This window comes from Macrotis lagotis, chromosome X (genome assembly GCF_037893015.1).
Source record: "Macrotis lagotis isolate mMagLag1 chromosome X, bilby.v1.9.chrom.fasta, whole genome shotgun sequence".
NCBI classification, from domain to species: domain Eukaryota; kingdom Metazoa; phylum Chordata; class Mammalia; order Peramelemorphia; family Peramelidae; genus Macrotis; species Macrotis lagotis.
In genome coordinates this window covers 175,173,364-175,191,668 of record NC_133666.1, presented here as the reverse complement: position 1 = coordinate 175,191,668, position 18,305 = coordinate 175,173,364, and the positions used below count along the sequence as shown (strand labels likewise).

General features: G+C 33.9%; 1 protein-coding gene across 3 annotated transcripts in view; it reads right to left on the bottom strand.

Moving 5' to 3' along the window:
- The window catches only part of ERCC6L2 (ERCC excision repair 6 like 2), a 151,852-nt gene that overhangs the window by 54,123 nt on the left and 79,424 nt on the right, over positions 1-18,305 (bottom strand). For all 3 annotated transcript variants that reach the window (XM_074202816.1, XM_074202818.1, XM_074202819.1), the window contains 3 exons: positions 17,078-17,173; positions 14,676-14,775; positions 1,874-2,026 (listed from right to left, as the gene is read on the bottom strand). In XM_074202816.1, coding sequence (XP_074058917.1) covers positions 1,874-2,026; positions 14,676-14,775; positions 17,078-17,173 — 349 coding nt within the window. The remainder of the gene's footprint in view (positions 1-1,873; positions 2,027-14,675; positions 14,776-17,077; positions 17,174-18,305) is intronic.

The window sequence follows — 18,305 nt, the reverse complement described above, 5'->3', positions numbered from 1 at the left end:
GGGGGAAGACTAGTGATGATGCAATCTGCTGGAGAATGCTGAAGGGGATAAGACCAAGGGTATATATATTTAGAAGGATTGAAGAAAGGTTACCTCTATGTCAGGGGGAAAGGTGGGGAGAAAGGGAAATGATGCCCCAGGGTTTTGAAATTAAAAAAAAGAGAGAAGGGGAAGTTTATCTTGAATGATTTCTATTTCTTAATAAAGTATAAGTCAAGGACTTCAATCAAAAGAAGTGAGGATGAAGGAGGTATGAGAGACCTCAAATTTAGAGGGGGGGGAAGGTTTGTAATAGTTTCTGTAGGAAGCAGGACAACAGGGTTTTGGATTTAAGAATAGAGTGAAGGGTGAAAGGATTGGTAGTCTCAAAAAGGACGATGAATAAGTGTAGGAAGAATGAGGCATAGGGAGTGGTAGAATGATAAAAGATTATCATCTGATAGGGAATATCATTTTCTAGTTAAGGAAGTAGAAAACTTGTAAGTAATGATTAAGGATTAAAGTGAAAACATCACTAATTATGTCTTATGTAAACTAAAGGAAAAGAAGCAGAGGAGTTGGGAAGTAAGAGAGACTGAGAGAGCATCAAAGTAAATAATGAATTCCCTAAGAGAAAGGTAGGAGAGGAAGATGGTGAGCCAGGTGCTGAATTCCCTGTGAAAAGAGCAAGAATGACTTGGGAGTTACTATACTAATATACTACAGGCACCAAAATTTGGATTGAGTAAAAAATTTTTATTGAGTGATCCTCAAAGAAGCAAAGGTTGCTTAGAGACAATAAAAATATAATATATTAAAGAAGATTAAGAATAGCAAGATGATTAAAAAGTATTGCTCCAGTCCTCTGTGATCACACTGGTCCTACATACTTTCTATCCTATTTGGAACATGATGATCCACAATGTGATTTACCATTTTAAGGTAAAAATTCTCACTCTCCAATTAACTACAGATCATGATTGCAAAAATTTTTAAATTCTTAGTACTTGGCACAGTATCTAATAATAAATAGACAAAAATAAATATTTTGAGCAATTATGATGATGATGACATGAAGGATTTGACGCCTACTAGTTATGTGACTTTGGGCAAGTATACCTTTCTGGGTCTTGGCTGCTTCATTTGTAAAGAAAGGGGATTAGACTTGATATTATCTAAGGCTGTAACCAACTAAGTATAAACATTCTATGAGTTTATGAAGTATTTTGTCTTTCTCAATATTTATTATAGAATAGTTAAGTCAAAGAACTCAAATTTCTTGTGTAATGAAAAATTTTAAGACTTTTTTTGGAAAGATACAAAAATGTTCCATTTAAAGAACAAGAAACATCTGTATGCTGAAGATGAACATAACTGGAAGAATCTGAAAACTGGTGTGGAATTTTTATTGGGAACAGCAAACAAAAATCTCCATGACACATGAGACAGCATCTCAGGGAGTATTTGGTAACTTTTAATCAAAACACATTTTATATTTTTGTTTATTTGTGGAGGACATTTTTTCCTGAAATTTCAACAGCTGTTTCCAAAATAATATACCTCTCTTTGTCAATGTGGAAATGGCTTTGCGGGGGGCGGGGGGGGGGAGCAGAGTCACATGTTCAAGCCTGTATGTGGATAGGGGAGCTTTATGAATGTGTATGAGAAAAGCTGCTTAAGAACACAAGGCTTGATTTTTCAAAAGTATGATTATAACTCTCTAAAAATGTAAATTCTAAGAGTATTGTAATATATTTTGCAAAATAAAAATGTAATTTCCTCAAGATCTAGAAAGACATACTCACCTCTATTTCATAATGTATAAATAGGTGGGGGGGGGGAACCAAATTATTGTTTAAAACTTCACTGAAAAGGCCAAAAGAACATTTCACACCTCTAGGATATCCCTTGTAAGGCAGGATCCTTGACATCTTAGTTTGAAGAGATTATGGATCCCGAAAAGTTCTCCTTGATGTTCTTTTGATCCTTGAACTGCTTCAAAATATCGCTTGGCATTTTCACTCCCAATCACCACACAGTGCAGTTGCTAAAACAAAAAAAATACATGATATTTCAGAAGTGCTTAATCCAACAACATGTCAGAATTTCCTGGCATTATCAGTATATACACAGTTTTAGGTGGAGTAGACAGAATCTCCTTAGGGAGAAAATTTTGTTTTAATTTTCCTGGAATATGTTGCCATTGTGGGGAAATAATCATCTGATTAGTTTTACTGAAGACCAAACAAAAATTAGCCTTACAGTTATTATCAGTTTTCCACCTATTACATGCAAGATTAAGTCAATATTTATTCTCAATATTTTTACATGAAAACAACAAATTTCTATGCACTATTATCATTCTATTAAATAGTTCTTCAGAAATGCTATAACAGATACTATTTAAATTAGTTTGTACATCATAAAATGATAAATTTGAACTGATAAAGTAAAGACTACAACAGGAAATAAATGATCATTATGGTATTGGGAACTAAAAGTCCTGCCCAATTTGACTCCTGGAAACAACTCTGAGTAGCTTTTTAACTGCAATATTGTTGCTTCCTTTTAGAATTTTCTTGGTAAAGATACTATAGTGATTTGAGATTTCCTTCTGCTCATTTTACAGATGAAAAAATTGAGGCAAAGAGAATTAAATGACTTTCTTAGGGGCACAAGGTAGTGTTTGAGGCCAAATTTGAACAGGAAGATGAGTCTTTCTGACTCCGGGACACATGTTCTATCCATTGTACCACCTAGAGGCGCCTAACTTCAATATAATTCCTTAGAAACCGAAGAAATACATTGTTCTTCATCCGTGGAAGAGGATCATGTTAATAGGCAAGGAATTTACTGAAATGTTTACTATATAATGAATATATTGAAAAATGTACACTAAGTACTATGTGGATGGACATAACTGACAAAACAAACCAAAGTACAAAAGATTCTTTTTGATACTCTGAATTTGCCAGATTTCAGATCTCTTTTAAAGTTCTTTAGCATAGTTGTGAAAATAAACAGTAAAATAGTTTTATTTTATTGCTCATAAGAACTTGGTAAGAGAAGATGAAAGAATTAATATAATCACACCATTTGAAAAAATAGTCAATAAGTTGCTCTGGCACAATCTTATTCCTTTACAGTTCAATTGTTAAATTCTTTGAGGCAAGCCACAAATCTAGCAATACTAAATAACTCTGGACTTTTTTACTCCATCTATTGTTAGTGGCTTCATCAGACACTTCTATTCTCCTATCATAGACTGAAAAATTTCAAATAAAAGAAGGAAATCTTGCACTCAAAACAAGTAATTGAATTTCCAAAGCAAAATTCCACTAGCAAAGTTCAATAATGTGCCATTTTTAGCCAGATTTTCCAAATTGAAAATGAAGCTGAGAATAAATAATATAATCATATAAGAAATCAAATGGCCAAGAAGAATAAAATAGTCTTTGGAAAGGTGGCAATTTTAGGGTATATTATTAGTACCTAGCATCAGACAATACTAAATGTGCCTATAAGAAGGCTCAAGAAAAAGGAAAAGTAAATTAAGTGGTAGGAAGAATGTTCATAATGGCAGGGATTTTGAAAAAGATAGTCAACATTAATATAAACATAAGAATCATGAATTATTCTTTACTATTATACCCACTGGTCTCTAAATACCTTAATAGTTAGCTTACCTAAGAAATTATATGGGAATACTGGGAGACACTGAAATATGAGATATCCTAGAAAGCATCCCTTCCCTTGCCATTCTCAAAAAAACAATGAACCAACACACACACACACACACACACACACACACACACACACGCACACAAGAAACAAAACAAGAACCAGTGACAGAAAAAGAATAAAGAAGATATCATCAGGTAATTCTTGCAGGGAAAAAAAAGAAAAAAAAAACCAACTCAAAACTGAAAACTAATTTAATAGGTGAAAAGGAAGTGACTGAAAACATCATGAAGATCAAAATCTGAAAAGTTAGTATGTTGCTACAAGAAGGGAACTTATGATCTGAGATCCCAGTTAAGCTGGGATCATTTTTACTCCATCTATTGTTATCAGTAAAAATTCTATGGAAAGTTACAGATTCAAAATGAGATTGACATATCACAAGGGCAAGTTATGAGGAAAAAAGCAAATAATGGAAACAAGCCTCAAGTTTTCATTTATAGAACACTGTACCTTTCTGTCCCTGCTGAGAACAGGATTCCTGGTAATAAATTTTTAAGCATTTAAAACTGAATTTATATAGAAAAGAGGAGGAATGAAAATATTTATTGGAAATAAATATTACAAAATAATGTCACTGGAATAGAATAACAACAGATAAAGTGGAAAGACGTTGAAGACTGGGGATTAGGTACATTACAAGCTTATGTACACTAGAAAAGAGAAGAGTTAAATATAAGGAAGAAAAAGGAAAGAATAATAATAAAAGTATATTCAAATAATCTGAAATTGGGCAGATCAGCTGTAAGACGGGGTGAATTGGAGCAGATCAAGTCAGCATAATGTAAACATAATAAACCAGAGAGACTCAAGGCTGACTTAAGAGAAGAGAAAAATATATATGTGCACATCTGCCTTTGTAATGTAGTAAAACAAAAACTTAACATTTATAACCCTTAAATATAGATAGATTAAATTCCCCTCCCCAAAATCAAAATATTAAAAAAATGGATTTTTGAAAAACCTGCTACATAAAAGAATCACTTTTTTTTTCTTTTAGGTTTTTGCAAGGCAAATGGGGTTAAGTGGCTTGCCCAAGGCCACATATTTAGGTAATACAGGTAATTATTAAGTTTCTGAGGCTGGATTTGAAGTCAGGTACTCTTGACTTCAGGGCCATTGCTCTATCCACTCTATCCACCTAGCCACCCTAAAGAATTACATTTAAAACACAAATGCATATAGTGAAAATGAAGTGATAAAACAAATTTATTATACTTCTAGGCAATTCTAAAGAAGGCAAAATTTCAGATATCTCAACAACAATCTGTCAAAAGAGAAAATAGAATCTAAATTATACTGAAAGCCATAAATAAAAAATAAAAATAATAAGTGTAAATGCATCAAATGGCATAGTAACAAAAATTTTAAAAGAGATGCTAGATGAATTGCAAAAAAGACAATGGGAGTTTAACAGTTAAGAGAACTTAATGCTGTTCTATTATATTGGATAAAGAAAAGAAAAAAGTTAAATTGAAACAGTGAAATACTATGGGATATTAATGTTCTATAAGAAACCACAAATGGTTGGATTCTAGAGAAGCATGGAATGAATTACAGGATCTAATGCAGAGTAAAAGTAGCAGAACCAAGAGAACAATGTACACATTAACAACAATACTGTGAGAAGATCAACCTTGATGGAAGCAGCTCCTCTCAGCAGTTCAGAAAGCTAGGGAAAACATATTAGACCAGCTATGGACAATGCTATCCCCATTCAGAGGAAGAAAAAAATAAAAGCAAAACAAACAAAAAAAAAAAACCCTTTAGAATCTGATGAATACTTTAAAAAAAATAAAATATCAATTAAAAAAGAAGAGAAATTATGTAGAATCAAAAAAATTAATACTGTCAATCCTTAATATTCACAAATTAAACTTTTAGAAAACCAAGCAATGGAATGATTTTAGCAGTAACCGCATGTTCACTTTTGCCTTGGTAACCATTTACTTTCAAGACTATATGCAGTAGAGAAAAAGATGAGAAGCATGTGGCACAAAAGTAGGTGGACTGATTGGATTTCTACTAGATGGTTTTGTTCACACTACCATTGTAAAGAACTACCAATGCAATAATTTCATATTTCATTGTTTGCCTTTAAAGCCTGATCTTTGTGTTGCAATATTGTCCCCCAAACATAGTGCAAGTCCTTTGGGTTCTAAGCCCAAGAAAAGTCAGTGATACTGCTTAGAGAGAAAAGAAAGGCATTAGATCAACTTTGTGTCAGAAGGTCTGCAGTTGCTTGACCTAATCAACCAACTGGCCAGAGATATAGAGACTGTTGATTCCATAAACTGCAGCCTCCAAGATTAAACATCATCTCACCTTTGCTATGCTCCCATACTCCAAGACCTTTAAGGATGTCAAATGGTCTTTAAAACAGATTTCACTGACAGATTATTTCAAGTCGGTACACATCCTTCAAAATTTCCAAGGTCATCCACTTAGCCATGAAGAGCAAAGTGCTGGTGGTATTGTCAAGACAAGTCTAGGCATCTTTTGTTAGCAACAGTTAAAGTTTCTTTTTTCTTTTGTTTTCAGAGAGTAGCAAAGGTAGAAAGGTGTATGGCAGAATAGTATACAGTTCAATGCCCCCACATTGCTATCTGACAAAGTAAGGTTAAGATTCAGGTTAAAAAATTATTTTAGTATTAAGAAATTTATTTGTTGTAAAGTTTCTTTTATTGTAGATCAGATATGTTATTAACAGTGAATATTGTCTGAAATAAATACTTTTTTTTAGTAGAAATGTTAGCACAAAAGGTCACAGAATTCTAGAAATTAATAGTAAGAAACAATGTTTTGCACTTATTTTGTGTCATGCATTTTACTGGTTATTTGATGGTAACTGTATTAGGAAAAGTAAATATCAGAATTAACATTCTGTTATAAAGAATTGTATTCAGAAAAGTGTATTTTCAGCAATTTCTAGCAAAAGATTACAGTAATCTAATTCTGTATTTCCCCTAGGTTCAATATGAACATTTGCATTCTGACTTTCCCACTTTCTGGAAACATTACACCTATAAAAAAATTGAGGACTGAATGCGTATCTGATAACTTATATTAAGATGGGGGAAAAGATTAAGGAATTGATAAATTTTAAAAGACTAGAAAATTGACATTGCTATGTCAAAAAAGAGTATAAAATAAATCTTGAACACCAGAAGAGAAATAGAGAAATTTGAAAATAAAAGAACTACAAAACTGGCAAATAAAACCAAAAGCCATTTTTTTTTAGATTTTTGCAAGGCAAATGGGGTTAAGTGGCTTGCCCAAGGCCACAGAGCTAGGTCATTATTAAGTGTCTGAGGCCGGATTTGAACTCAGGTCCTCTTGACTCCAGGACCGGTGCTCTATCCACTGTGCCACCTAGCTGCCCCCAAAAGTCATTTTTAAAAGAGAAGCAAACTAGATAAATTTTTAGTATCCTGGAGAAAGAAAAAAATAATCAGATAAAAAGAAGCACAAGTGATACCTTGGCCTGATGGATTTCCAAGTGAATTCATTCTACCATAATTAATAATTAATATCCATTATAAAAAAAATCCTTCAAAAATAAAGAAAAGGGGCGGCTAGGTGGCGTAGTGGATAAAGCACTGGCCTTGGAGTCAGGAGTACCTGGGTTCAAATCTGGTCTCAGACACTTAATAATGACCTAGCTGTGTGGCCTTGGGCAAGCCAATTAACCCCATTTGCCTTGCAAAAACCTAAAAAAAAAAAAATAAAGAAAAGCCATTCTGCTAACTTCTTTTTATGAGGCAAAAAAAAATGTTACTTAAACCCAAACAAGCAAGAAACAAAGTAGAAAAAGAGAACTGTAGAATATTCTCACTGATGCAAATATATCAAATGAAATTTTCACTATTCAGCCCAGTGATGCAAAGGTAATCTCAATTAAGGAAACAACTAGCATAATCAAGTACATAAACAAAAGATAACAAAAGTATAATATTTTTCCAAGAAAAAATACAGTACTTATTTATATTAGAAACTCTAGGAAGCAAGGCAGGGCCTTTCTTTAATATGTTTAAAAGTATATATTTAATAATAAGAGCTAGCATTGCTCATAATGCAAAAAATCTACAAAGTTTTTCAATAATAACAGTGATGTCCCTACATCTCTCTAATTTGATATAGATTTGATGTTTGTCCTTTGTTCTTGAAGAAGACCATGACAACAGAGGGGTCATGTCATGACAAGCACTTGAATTGGATGTGAGTGAGGGGGGTGCTATGCTAAGTCACTAGTCTCACTTTCTCCTCCAGAGCCAACTGGGTCTAATAGCCAGATATGAATCAGGACAACTGGAAATGGCTCTGAATGTGAGGCGATCAGGGTTAAGGGACTTGCCAAAGGTCACACAGCTAGTAAGTGTCAGATGTCTGAGGATGTATTTGAATTCAGGTCCTCCTGACTCCAGGGCTATGCTTTATCCACTACAGCACACAGATACAGAAAAGTTAAGATAAAGCAATAAGATGAAAAAAAAAAACAAATTAAAAGTAAAAAGATGAGCAAAGAGGAACAAAACATTCTCTTTATTTGCACTTGATATAATTTCAAAAACCCAAATAATCAATGAAAAACAATTTTATTCAAAAAAGTAGCTGTAATAAAAAAATACTAAATCCATCACCTCTGCAAAATGCTAACAAAAACCAGAAAGAAAACATAAAAAGTTGAATTCCATTCAAAATGACTACAAATGCTTTTCATCTAGGGATAAATCTGTCAAGATCTATGTAGAAGCTATATAAAAGAACTACAAACTAATTTTTAATAGACAAAATAATAACAATATTCATATAGAAGAACAAAATGTATGGAGTTCTCAAGAGAAATAATGAGAAAGGAAGCAAAAGCATACAATATTACCAAACAAAAACTGCTGGAACAAATGAAAAATAATCTGGCAGAAATTAGTTCTGAATCAACATTTCACACTATAAACCAAAATGAAGTCCAAATAGGTAATTCAACTAAGTTATAAAAGGGCAAGTTATAAACAAATCAGAAGAAGGAGGAAAAAAATACCCTTAAGAACCAAGGACAGGTGAAGAGATCATGACTAAATAAGGAGTAGAGAAGAAATCAGCAGACATTTTCTGATCAATATAAAAATAATCAAAATAAAAAAGATGATGAGATGAATTTACAATAAGTGAGGAAATAATTAGAAACTATGTATGCAGACACATTTTTGATTAAATAAAATAAAAAAGATTTTGCATAAATAAAAATCAGTGAGGCTAAAGTTATAATAAAAACAATTACCTGGAGAAAAAATATTTGTAGCAAGTTCCTGTAATAAAGTTATCACATCCAATATATATGGAAGCTATTCAAATATAAATGGATAAGAGCCATGTCATCATAGATAAATGGTCAAATAACATGAACAGACAGTTCCTTAAGAAAGAAATCCAAGTAAGAAACAATCACATTAAAATGTTCCAAATTATTAGGAGATGTATAAAAATTAAAAAAATTCTACGGACCTATGTCATACCTAACAAGTTGGCAAAAAAGGATAATAGAGAAAATAACAGTAGATAGAAAGCTGCAGTAAAAAGACACAGACTAATGTACTATCACTGGTACAGAAATGAATTGTTCCAGTCATTGTGTAAAGTCATGGAAAGTAAAATGTGACTAACTTGTATATACTCTTTGAATCAGCAATACTTATTTCCCCCCCCAAAAAAAAGTGAGAAGAGAGGGACTCATATGTACAAAAATGTTTATAGCAACTATACATAAACAAAAAACTAAGTGGATGTGCATCAATTGAAGAATAATTAAACAAACTATGGCATATTGATATAATGGAATATTAATTAGGCCATAAGAAATAATGAAAGGGATAGTTTCAATGAAACATGGGATCTATATAAAAAACTACAGAGCAAAGTAACCAGAAACAGCAGAAGAACGTTATGCAATAACATTTTAAAGAACATCAATATTTTAAGTAACTGATTAATCGATGACCAACCAGAATTCCAGAAGAATAATGATGAATGATAACTATGTGAAAATGTTTTGCTGACTTTGTCTTTTTATTAAAAGTTTGCTTTTCCTTTTTATTTTTGGCTGGTTTGTCTGGTTTTAAATTTTGGGGAGAGGATTAAGATTAAGATTTCTTGGCGGAGCCAAGATGGCGACATGAAGGGATCCAGTCTTAGGAGCTCTCTGATAAAAACTCATAAACTAAGGACTCTAACTAAACTGTCGAGAGACAGAACCCACAAAAGGACCCAGTGAGGCAGTTCTCCTACTCAAGGTAACCTGGAAAAGAGCAGAAAGGCTCTGCTCCCTGGGTCGGAGGGGTGGCCCACCAGAAGGGTGGCCCACCAGAGCCAAAGAACTTCAGCCTCCCGGAGGCAGCCCCAGGGCGCTGGGAGCCGAGGCTCACAGCAGTGGGGGAGTCTCCTGAGCTGCACCCCGGGGAGCATCGGCACAAAGTGGGGGAACAGCAGGGGACCTCTGCCAGAGTGAGTAAGTGGAACCCAGAGCTCAGGGCACACAGCCCACAGCTTGGTCTTTCATTAGCCCAAATCCAGGAAACAGAAGCAGGCGGAGCCAGTAAGCAGGAGCCCCCAGGGCATGAGCCCATTGAGCTGAGAGAGGGGAGTGAAGAGAGAGACTGCCAAGCTCTGTCCTCTGCCCCTGGAACAGGACTCTGGGGCTCTGACCACATTCAGATCCTGATCCCAGTCTAGGCCCCCCCATAAAACAACAGGGCTCCCCCACCTCAGCCCGGTGGCAGAGGGGGGTGCTTATGTTCATTCACAGACCAGGAGGGAGGACAGAACCTCCCACACTGAGACCCTTGTGGAAGTGTCCCAAAAGCTCAGGAAGCACCCCCAAAAAACAGGCTTAGGCTGGGAAAATGAACAAGCAAAGAAACAAGAGGAAGACCATTGAGAAATATTTTGCAAATGAGCCCAAGAAGGATCAAAATACTCAGTCTGAAGATGAGGAAGCACAAGCTCCTGCATCTACAGACTCCAAGAAAAACAGAAATTGGGCTCAGGCTTTGATAGAGCTCAAAAAAGACTTTGAAAATCAAATGAGGGAGTTGGAAGAAAAACTGGGAAAAGAAAGGAGAGAGATGCAGGAAAAACATGAAAATGAAGTCAGCAGCTTAGTCAAGGAAATCCAAAAAAATGCTGAAGAAAATAGCATGCTAAAAAACAGCTTAAGTCAAATGGATAAAACAGTTCAAAAAGTTATTGAGGAGATGAATGCTTTAAAAAGCAAAATTAGCCAGATGGAAAAAGAGATAAGAAAACTCTCTGAGGAGAATAAATCCTTCAGACAAAGAATAGAATTCAGAGAGATTGATGAATTTACCAGAAATCAGGAATCAATACTTCAAAACCAAAAAAATGAAAAATTAGAAGAAAATGTGAAATATCTCATTGAAAAAACAACTGATATGGAAAACAGACTTAGGAAAGATAATTTGAAAATTATTGGAATACCTGAAAGTCATGATCAGGAAAAGAGCCTTGACATCATTTTCAAAGAATTACTACAGGAAAATTGCCCTGATATCCTAGAAGCAGAGGGCAAAATAGAAATGGAGAGAATCCACCGATCCTCCCGAGAAAGAGATCCCAAAAAACCAACCCCTAGGAATATTATAGCCAAGTTCCAGAACTCCCAAGTCAAAGAGAAAATATTACAAGCAGCCAGAAGGACACAGTTCAAATATCGTGGAGCTGCAGTCAGGATCACACAGGACTTAGCAGCAACTACATTAGAAGCTCGTAGGGCTTGGAATACAATATACCGGAAGGCAAAAGAGCTTAGAATGCAGCCAAAAATGAACTACCCAGCAAGGCTGAATGTCCTCTTCCAGGGAAAAAGATGAACTTTCAATGAACCAGGGGAATTTCAAAGGTTCCTTTTGGAATGGCCAGAGCTGAACAGAAGGTTTGATCTTCAGATGCAGGACTCAGGTGAAGCATGGAGATTGGAAGAGAGGGGGGAAATATGAGGACTTAATGAGGATGAACTGCATGTATAAAAAAATGATACTGATAATATTCATATGAACCATCTCAGTTAATAGAGCAGGTAGAGGGAGCTTTTATAGTTGCAGCACAGGAGAAAGCTGAATTTGAAGATAAAATATGCTGTAAAAATGGAGTCAATAGGAAAAAAAGGGAAATGGAAAGGGAGAAAGAAAAAGGAGAGGGGGAATAGTCCAAGATATTTCACATAATAAGATTTTTTTTTTATTACAATGAGTTATTGCAATGATATAGAAGGGGGGAGGCAAGGGGGAATGAGGGAACCTTTGCTCTCATCAGAGATGGCTAGGAGAGGAAACAACAAATGTATTCAATGGGGTACAGACATCTGGAGTAAGAAGGAGGGGGGAGCAGGGGGAAGGGGTGGGGATGTGAATAAAGGAGGAGAGGATGGACCATGGGGGGACAGTGTTCAGATATAACACATTTTCTTTTTTACTTCTTGCAAGGGGCTGGGATTGGATGGCCTGCCCAGGACTATAGGGCAAGCTGGATTCTGGGCCTAAGGGGTGGTATGGGGGCTCAGGGCTTCTTGGCCCTAGGACCAGGGATCTGTCTGCTAAGCCACTCAGCGACCCTACAGCAGAGTCAGAGTGAAAGGAGAGAGAAAATATAGTACACGGTAGTGGAGAAATAAGAAAGGAGAGAGTTGTGATCAGCAATGGCAACACTGGAAAAACATGGAAGTAACTTGTGTGATGGACTTTTCATAAAGAATGCGATCCACTCATGACAGAATTGATGGTGTTGGAACAAAGACTGAAAAACATTTTTTTATTATTATTTGGGGGAAGGTGCAGGGCAAGTGGGGCTGGGTGGCCTGCCTGGGGTCACATAGCAGGTTGATCTTTGGTTGTTTGGGGCCGGATTCGGACCCAGGTGATCCTGGCTCAAGGGCCAATGCTCTGTCTGCCACCCAGCCACTCCTACCATTATTACTATTTTATTTTATTTTGGGTCTTTTTTCTTTCTTCTTTTTTGGTTTTTGCAGGGCAGTGGGGATCGGGTGGCTTGCATGTCACATGGTTAGGTGATTATTGGGTTTACGAGGCTGGATATGGACTCAGGTGCTCTTGGCTCCAAGGCTGGTGCTTCGTCCACTGCGCCACCTGGCCATACCTACAATTATTACTATTATTTTTTCTAATTTTAATTTTTTTCTCTCCCCTTTACTTTTTTGCCCAAGCAAGTCTATCTATATTCATGGGGGGAGGGGTATTTTGTTTACTTGTAAACAAGTATATTTTATTAATGTAAAAAAAAAACATTTGTATGAAATGAGAATAAAAAAAACATTTAAAAAAGACCCTTTCAACCTGAAAAAAAGATTAAGATTTGTTGCCCCCTTTCCTTCCAATAAGAAAAAAGAAAAGAAAAAAGAAAATGATACTCAAGCTTTCTTTCAATTTTTTAAAAATTTCTTTCATTCATTCATTCACTTTCACAACAATGATCTTGTTGTAAAAGTAAAAATAATCCCATCTTTCCCCACAAAGATGGAGAAATCTCAAGAAAAATAAAGTGGATAGGAAAAAAATACACTTCAGTATGGTAGAGAACAGAATGTCAAATAAGTAGAAAATTGAAAATGAAACAAAAGTTATTATGGAAAATGTCAAGGAATTGTATGTAATAGAAATTTTCAGTTTCATATAAATTCTTGGTTTGTTCTTTTTTTTTTTAAGTTTTTGTTTTGCAAAGCAATGGGGTTAAGTGGCTTACCCAAGGCCACATGGCTAAATAATTTTAAGTGTCTGAGGCCAGATTTGAACTTAGGTACTCCAGACTCCAGGGTCAGTGCTCTATCTACTGCACCACCTAGCTACCCCAGTTTGTTCTACTTTGAATGTTTTATTTGGTGCTTAAGTCCAAGATTTAACATTATTTAAAGAAGGCATTTCTAATGGAACTAAAGATTTTATCATCTATTCTCAAAGGACAACTGATCTTTAAAATTAAAATTAAATAATATAATTATCATATACTATATATACCATGCCAAATTTAATATATAATAGAAAGACATAATATAATTAATCTATTAATGTCTCATATTAGACATAAATATAAAATATAACTATGAAATATGATAAATATTACATTTAATCTATTATGTCATAATAAAGATTAAAATTATATATGATAAAGATATAAAATCAAAATTATTTAATAATGGATCAGATCCTCCTAGGGAAAATAAGGTATAAATTATAAATTAGCTTCAGAGATATAAAAAGCTAAGAAAATTTCTTAACGACCTTAATGATACATTCTGATAAGAACGTATAAAAATAAAAGATGCAATGTAATGATAATGAAATATGGAAAATTTAGCTATTCTGATCAAGATGATGATCTACAACAATTCCACAGGATTCAAAATCAAAAATGTCATCCATTTCAGAAGTATGGATCTCTGAGTGCAGAATGAAGCAGGTTTTTTCCCTCTTTTTCTTCCAACTCCAACATTTATAATTTGTAGTGGGAGACTGACCAGTAAGAGATTAATCCTAGAAGCACTTGTGTATGGTGTATCTGCTTCAGGAAGTACAATGAAGGGATTCTTCTCTAAATCAGAGCACTCACAAGTAGTTCCTGCACCTTATGATTTTCTCATCTTATAACTACAAGATGAAGAAATAGTTTAACTGACTTCTAAACTGAAATTGCACATGCATACAAAAGTTCCAATAATTCAATCTTATTTTTCTCCCTTCATAATTTCTAAAGGTTATCTCTAACAAAATTGGGGGGGGGGGTTCTTAGATTTGGCTACAAATTCAATCAGACACTTTTATGTATAAATTTTTTATCTTGCCTAAAATAAAAATAAAATGCTCCTTATTCCTACATTTTGCTAAAAGGCAGTTTCTTCTAACTCATCAGGCAAAAGAAAATTCAAATTTTACCTGCTTATAAACCTGACGTAAATACATGATCTCTTCCACAGTTCCTAAAGATATTAGTCTAAAAACCTTCACATCCCGGCATTGTCCAATCCTATATGCTCTGCAAAATACAAACATGAAAGCACATGAAAAAGCTTTGTATTGGGAGATAATATATGTTAGTCTATTCTATGGTAGCCTAAAAACTCAAAACATTGATTTATTTTTGATTTGTTATTACTATATCTGAAGGGGTCCCTGTCCTTTCACTACCCAACAAAACATAATTTAAAATAAGGAATGAAAAAGAGAAAATAAGATAACATTTGGAAAAATTAGCAATATATCAACTAAGTTCAACATTATAAGGAATGTTTTATACAATCAAGATTCCAACCCCTGCAAGGAATGAAAGAAAATGACTTTTTTCTACTGTCTTCATAAGGCCCAAGCTTGGTAATTATAATTAATAAGCACATTTTTTAAAAAAAGCATTTATCATGTCTTTATTTTGTTCTAGGCACTATGCTAGAAACTGGGATCACAAAAACAAAATAGAGTTCCTGCCTTTAAGGAGCTTACAATCTGATATAGAGAAGATAATACATATTTGGGAGTAGTGTTTTGCACTGGCAATTCACTAGGGAGGAGAGCAAATGGGAATAGTAGCGAATGGTACGGGGTAGAAGTAGTAAGGATGAGGGAAAAGAAAGAGTATGCAGTGCATGGCACTAAGATTGCCAGAGAGCATCTGCACAGTAGGTCTGGGTTTTTGCTTATAGTGAACTATTCGATTCATTATAATTTACAATATTTAGGTTTTAATTGCTATGTGATTATTATTATTATTCTCAATGTTTATAGTGTTTTATGCATTTTATACAATGTTTCCCTGACTCTGTTTAACTTCATATCATACTCATTGTAGCCTTAACATACTTCTTTCTTTATGTTCAACATGTCTGTCATTTCTGAGATCAAAATAATATTCCATGATATTCATGTACCATAATGCTTTTAGCTATGCTCTAATAAAAGGACATCTACTTTAGTCTTAGGTCTTTGCTACTACAAAAAGGTACTATAAATATTACATATATATGGAGTCTTTCTATTTTGTCAGTCAACTATCTCCTTGGATTATATGCCTAGAAATTATATAATTTTTTTTCTCAGTAGCCACAGAATGGTAGAATATCCAGAAGTTCCTTTCAATTAAAATCCATTAAAGCTGAATGTTTCATTAGCTGCTGCACTCAGTAATTGTGGAAGGTTTGGTGTGAAAAGCGAGAGGTTCTTCTCTGAATAGTGATTGCCCAGTTTATAAAATGGGGAAAGAGCCTGAGAAGGCATAATTTTTTTCCCTATCTCTGACATACTTTTGCTGCTTTTTTTTGTTTACCTGACTCAAATCAGCTTCTTATAACTAACTTTCTTCTCTCCATTTCCTAGATAGTAGTTAGTATAAAAAGCTACTCCCCAAAATTAGCAAAATTTGTTTGAGGAAAATCATGTTAACTGAGAACTATGTCATCATCTCCAATCATCCATTAGATGACTTCTATTAAAAAATACCTTTGATTAATCAATCCTACTGGGTTTAAAAACTCCAAAGTATTTGAATATATAATTCTCTATACATTGCATAATATTGAAAAAGCAAAATGGATTTCCTAGTACAAAGTCTGATGAGGCTGGTAATATTTTTCAACATTAATCTTTATATAGTTTAAAAAACATTTTAACCTCACACTAAAAGAGAATATATTTTAATAATCCTGAAATTATTTATACAAGGAATGATCCTATACATCAGAAAAATGATCAATATACTTCAAGCCAGTATGAATTCCATAACACTATTTCAAAATAAGATTGAAGAATTATGAAATGCTCATGCCATAAGAAATTATTTCACTCAACTTCCTCATTCTATGAATAATGAAATATTGACCACGGGAAATAAATGACTTATCCATATTCATAGTGCTATTCAGTGATAGATCCTAGAACATTTTCTTAAGGACAGAAATAACTTATTTAATTTATGCAATTTTTTAAAAATAACAATTAAAAATAAGAATAAATGATATTTTAAGACCTAAATATTCTTTTGTTTTTTAGGTTTTTGCAAGGCAAATGGGGTTAAGTGGCTTGTCCAAGGCCATACAGCTAGGTAATTATTAAGTGTCTGAGGTCACATTTGAACCCAGTGCTCTATCCACTGCGCCACATAGCCACCCCAACCTAAATATTCTTAAACAAGATTTCTTTCTGTCCTTTTTCATCCCTTACCAAACTAATCATAAGCATATTTTGTGTCAATGTAAACCTTCAAATTTCATGATCAAATACCATTCTTAAGAAATCTACATAACAAATAGCATCTCTAGGTCACTTCAAATGATAGCAAGAACATGTACCTGTCAATGGCTTGAAGATCATTGGCTGGATTCCAGGTAGGATCAAAGATTACAACAACATTGGCACCAATAAAATTAAGGCCAAGTCCACCAGCCCTTTATGAAAAATGGGAAAAATAAATTAGAAAGTTTTTCAGGAATGTCACTTTCTCAAAAAATAAAAGTACAATACTTAAATATACCTCATTAAATTTTCAGTTGAAGGATTAACTTTGCTAGGAAGTTTCAAAAATTGAATGCTATATTAACATTAACATTAATAAATAATTAATAAAGAATATTCACACACTAATCAAAATGTGGTGAGAAAGGAATATTTGCCAAATTTTTATAATTATTTTTCCCATTAACACAGAAAATTCTCCCCAAATGTTGATCAACAAGTGTGTTATTTTCTTCCCTGTTGTCTTTTCAACCTTTAAATATTATTTCTAAAATATTTTACAACATTATATATTTTAATTGTTGGTATAATGAAACTATACAAATAAAACACACTTTTTAAGACCAGTCAACAAAAGTGTTTTTTAAGAGTATAAAGAAATATTGTTTTGAAACCATATGAATCTTTCAAACATTAAATTTTCAATTGCAAATAATATAAAAATGCAAAATGTAGAACTTAGGTACTCTAAGAAAATTTAAGGAATAGTGCCCACTTAGAGAGCACATTATAAATGGTTTTAGGGACTTGGAACTTTCATAGACAAACATTACACTACCCTAATTTAGCATATGAACTCTGTGGAAATAAAAACTGTGTCAATCAAACGGATATAGTTCCAGTACCAAAATGAGAGAAGGATAAAGTAGACAAAAACAACTGATGACTAGTATGTCACTAATATTTTTTTTTGGTTTTTGCAAGGGAATGGAGTTAAGTGACTTGCCCAAGATCACACAGCTAGGTAATTGAACTCATGTTCTCCTGACTCCAGGGTCGCTGCTCTATCTACTATGCCACCTAGCTGCCCCATCACTAATATTTTTGAAAATTTTAAAATAAAAAATAAATGTAGAAAATATAACACTATAACAAAAATAATTCTCCAGGACCAAGTTGCCTTGGTACCAAGTCTAAAGGGATGATTCAATATAAGGGAAACAAAAAGAATAATTACTCATATAAACAATAAGAAACATAATTTTTCAATAGGTATAGTAGGGCAAAAAACGTCTTCCAAAACCCCATAGCAATAATTTATCTTCTATTAAAAGCAATGGTAAC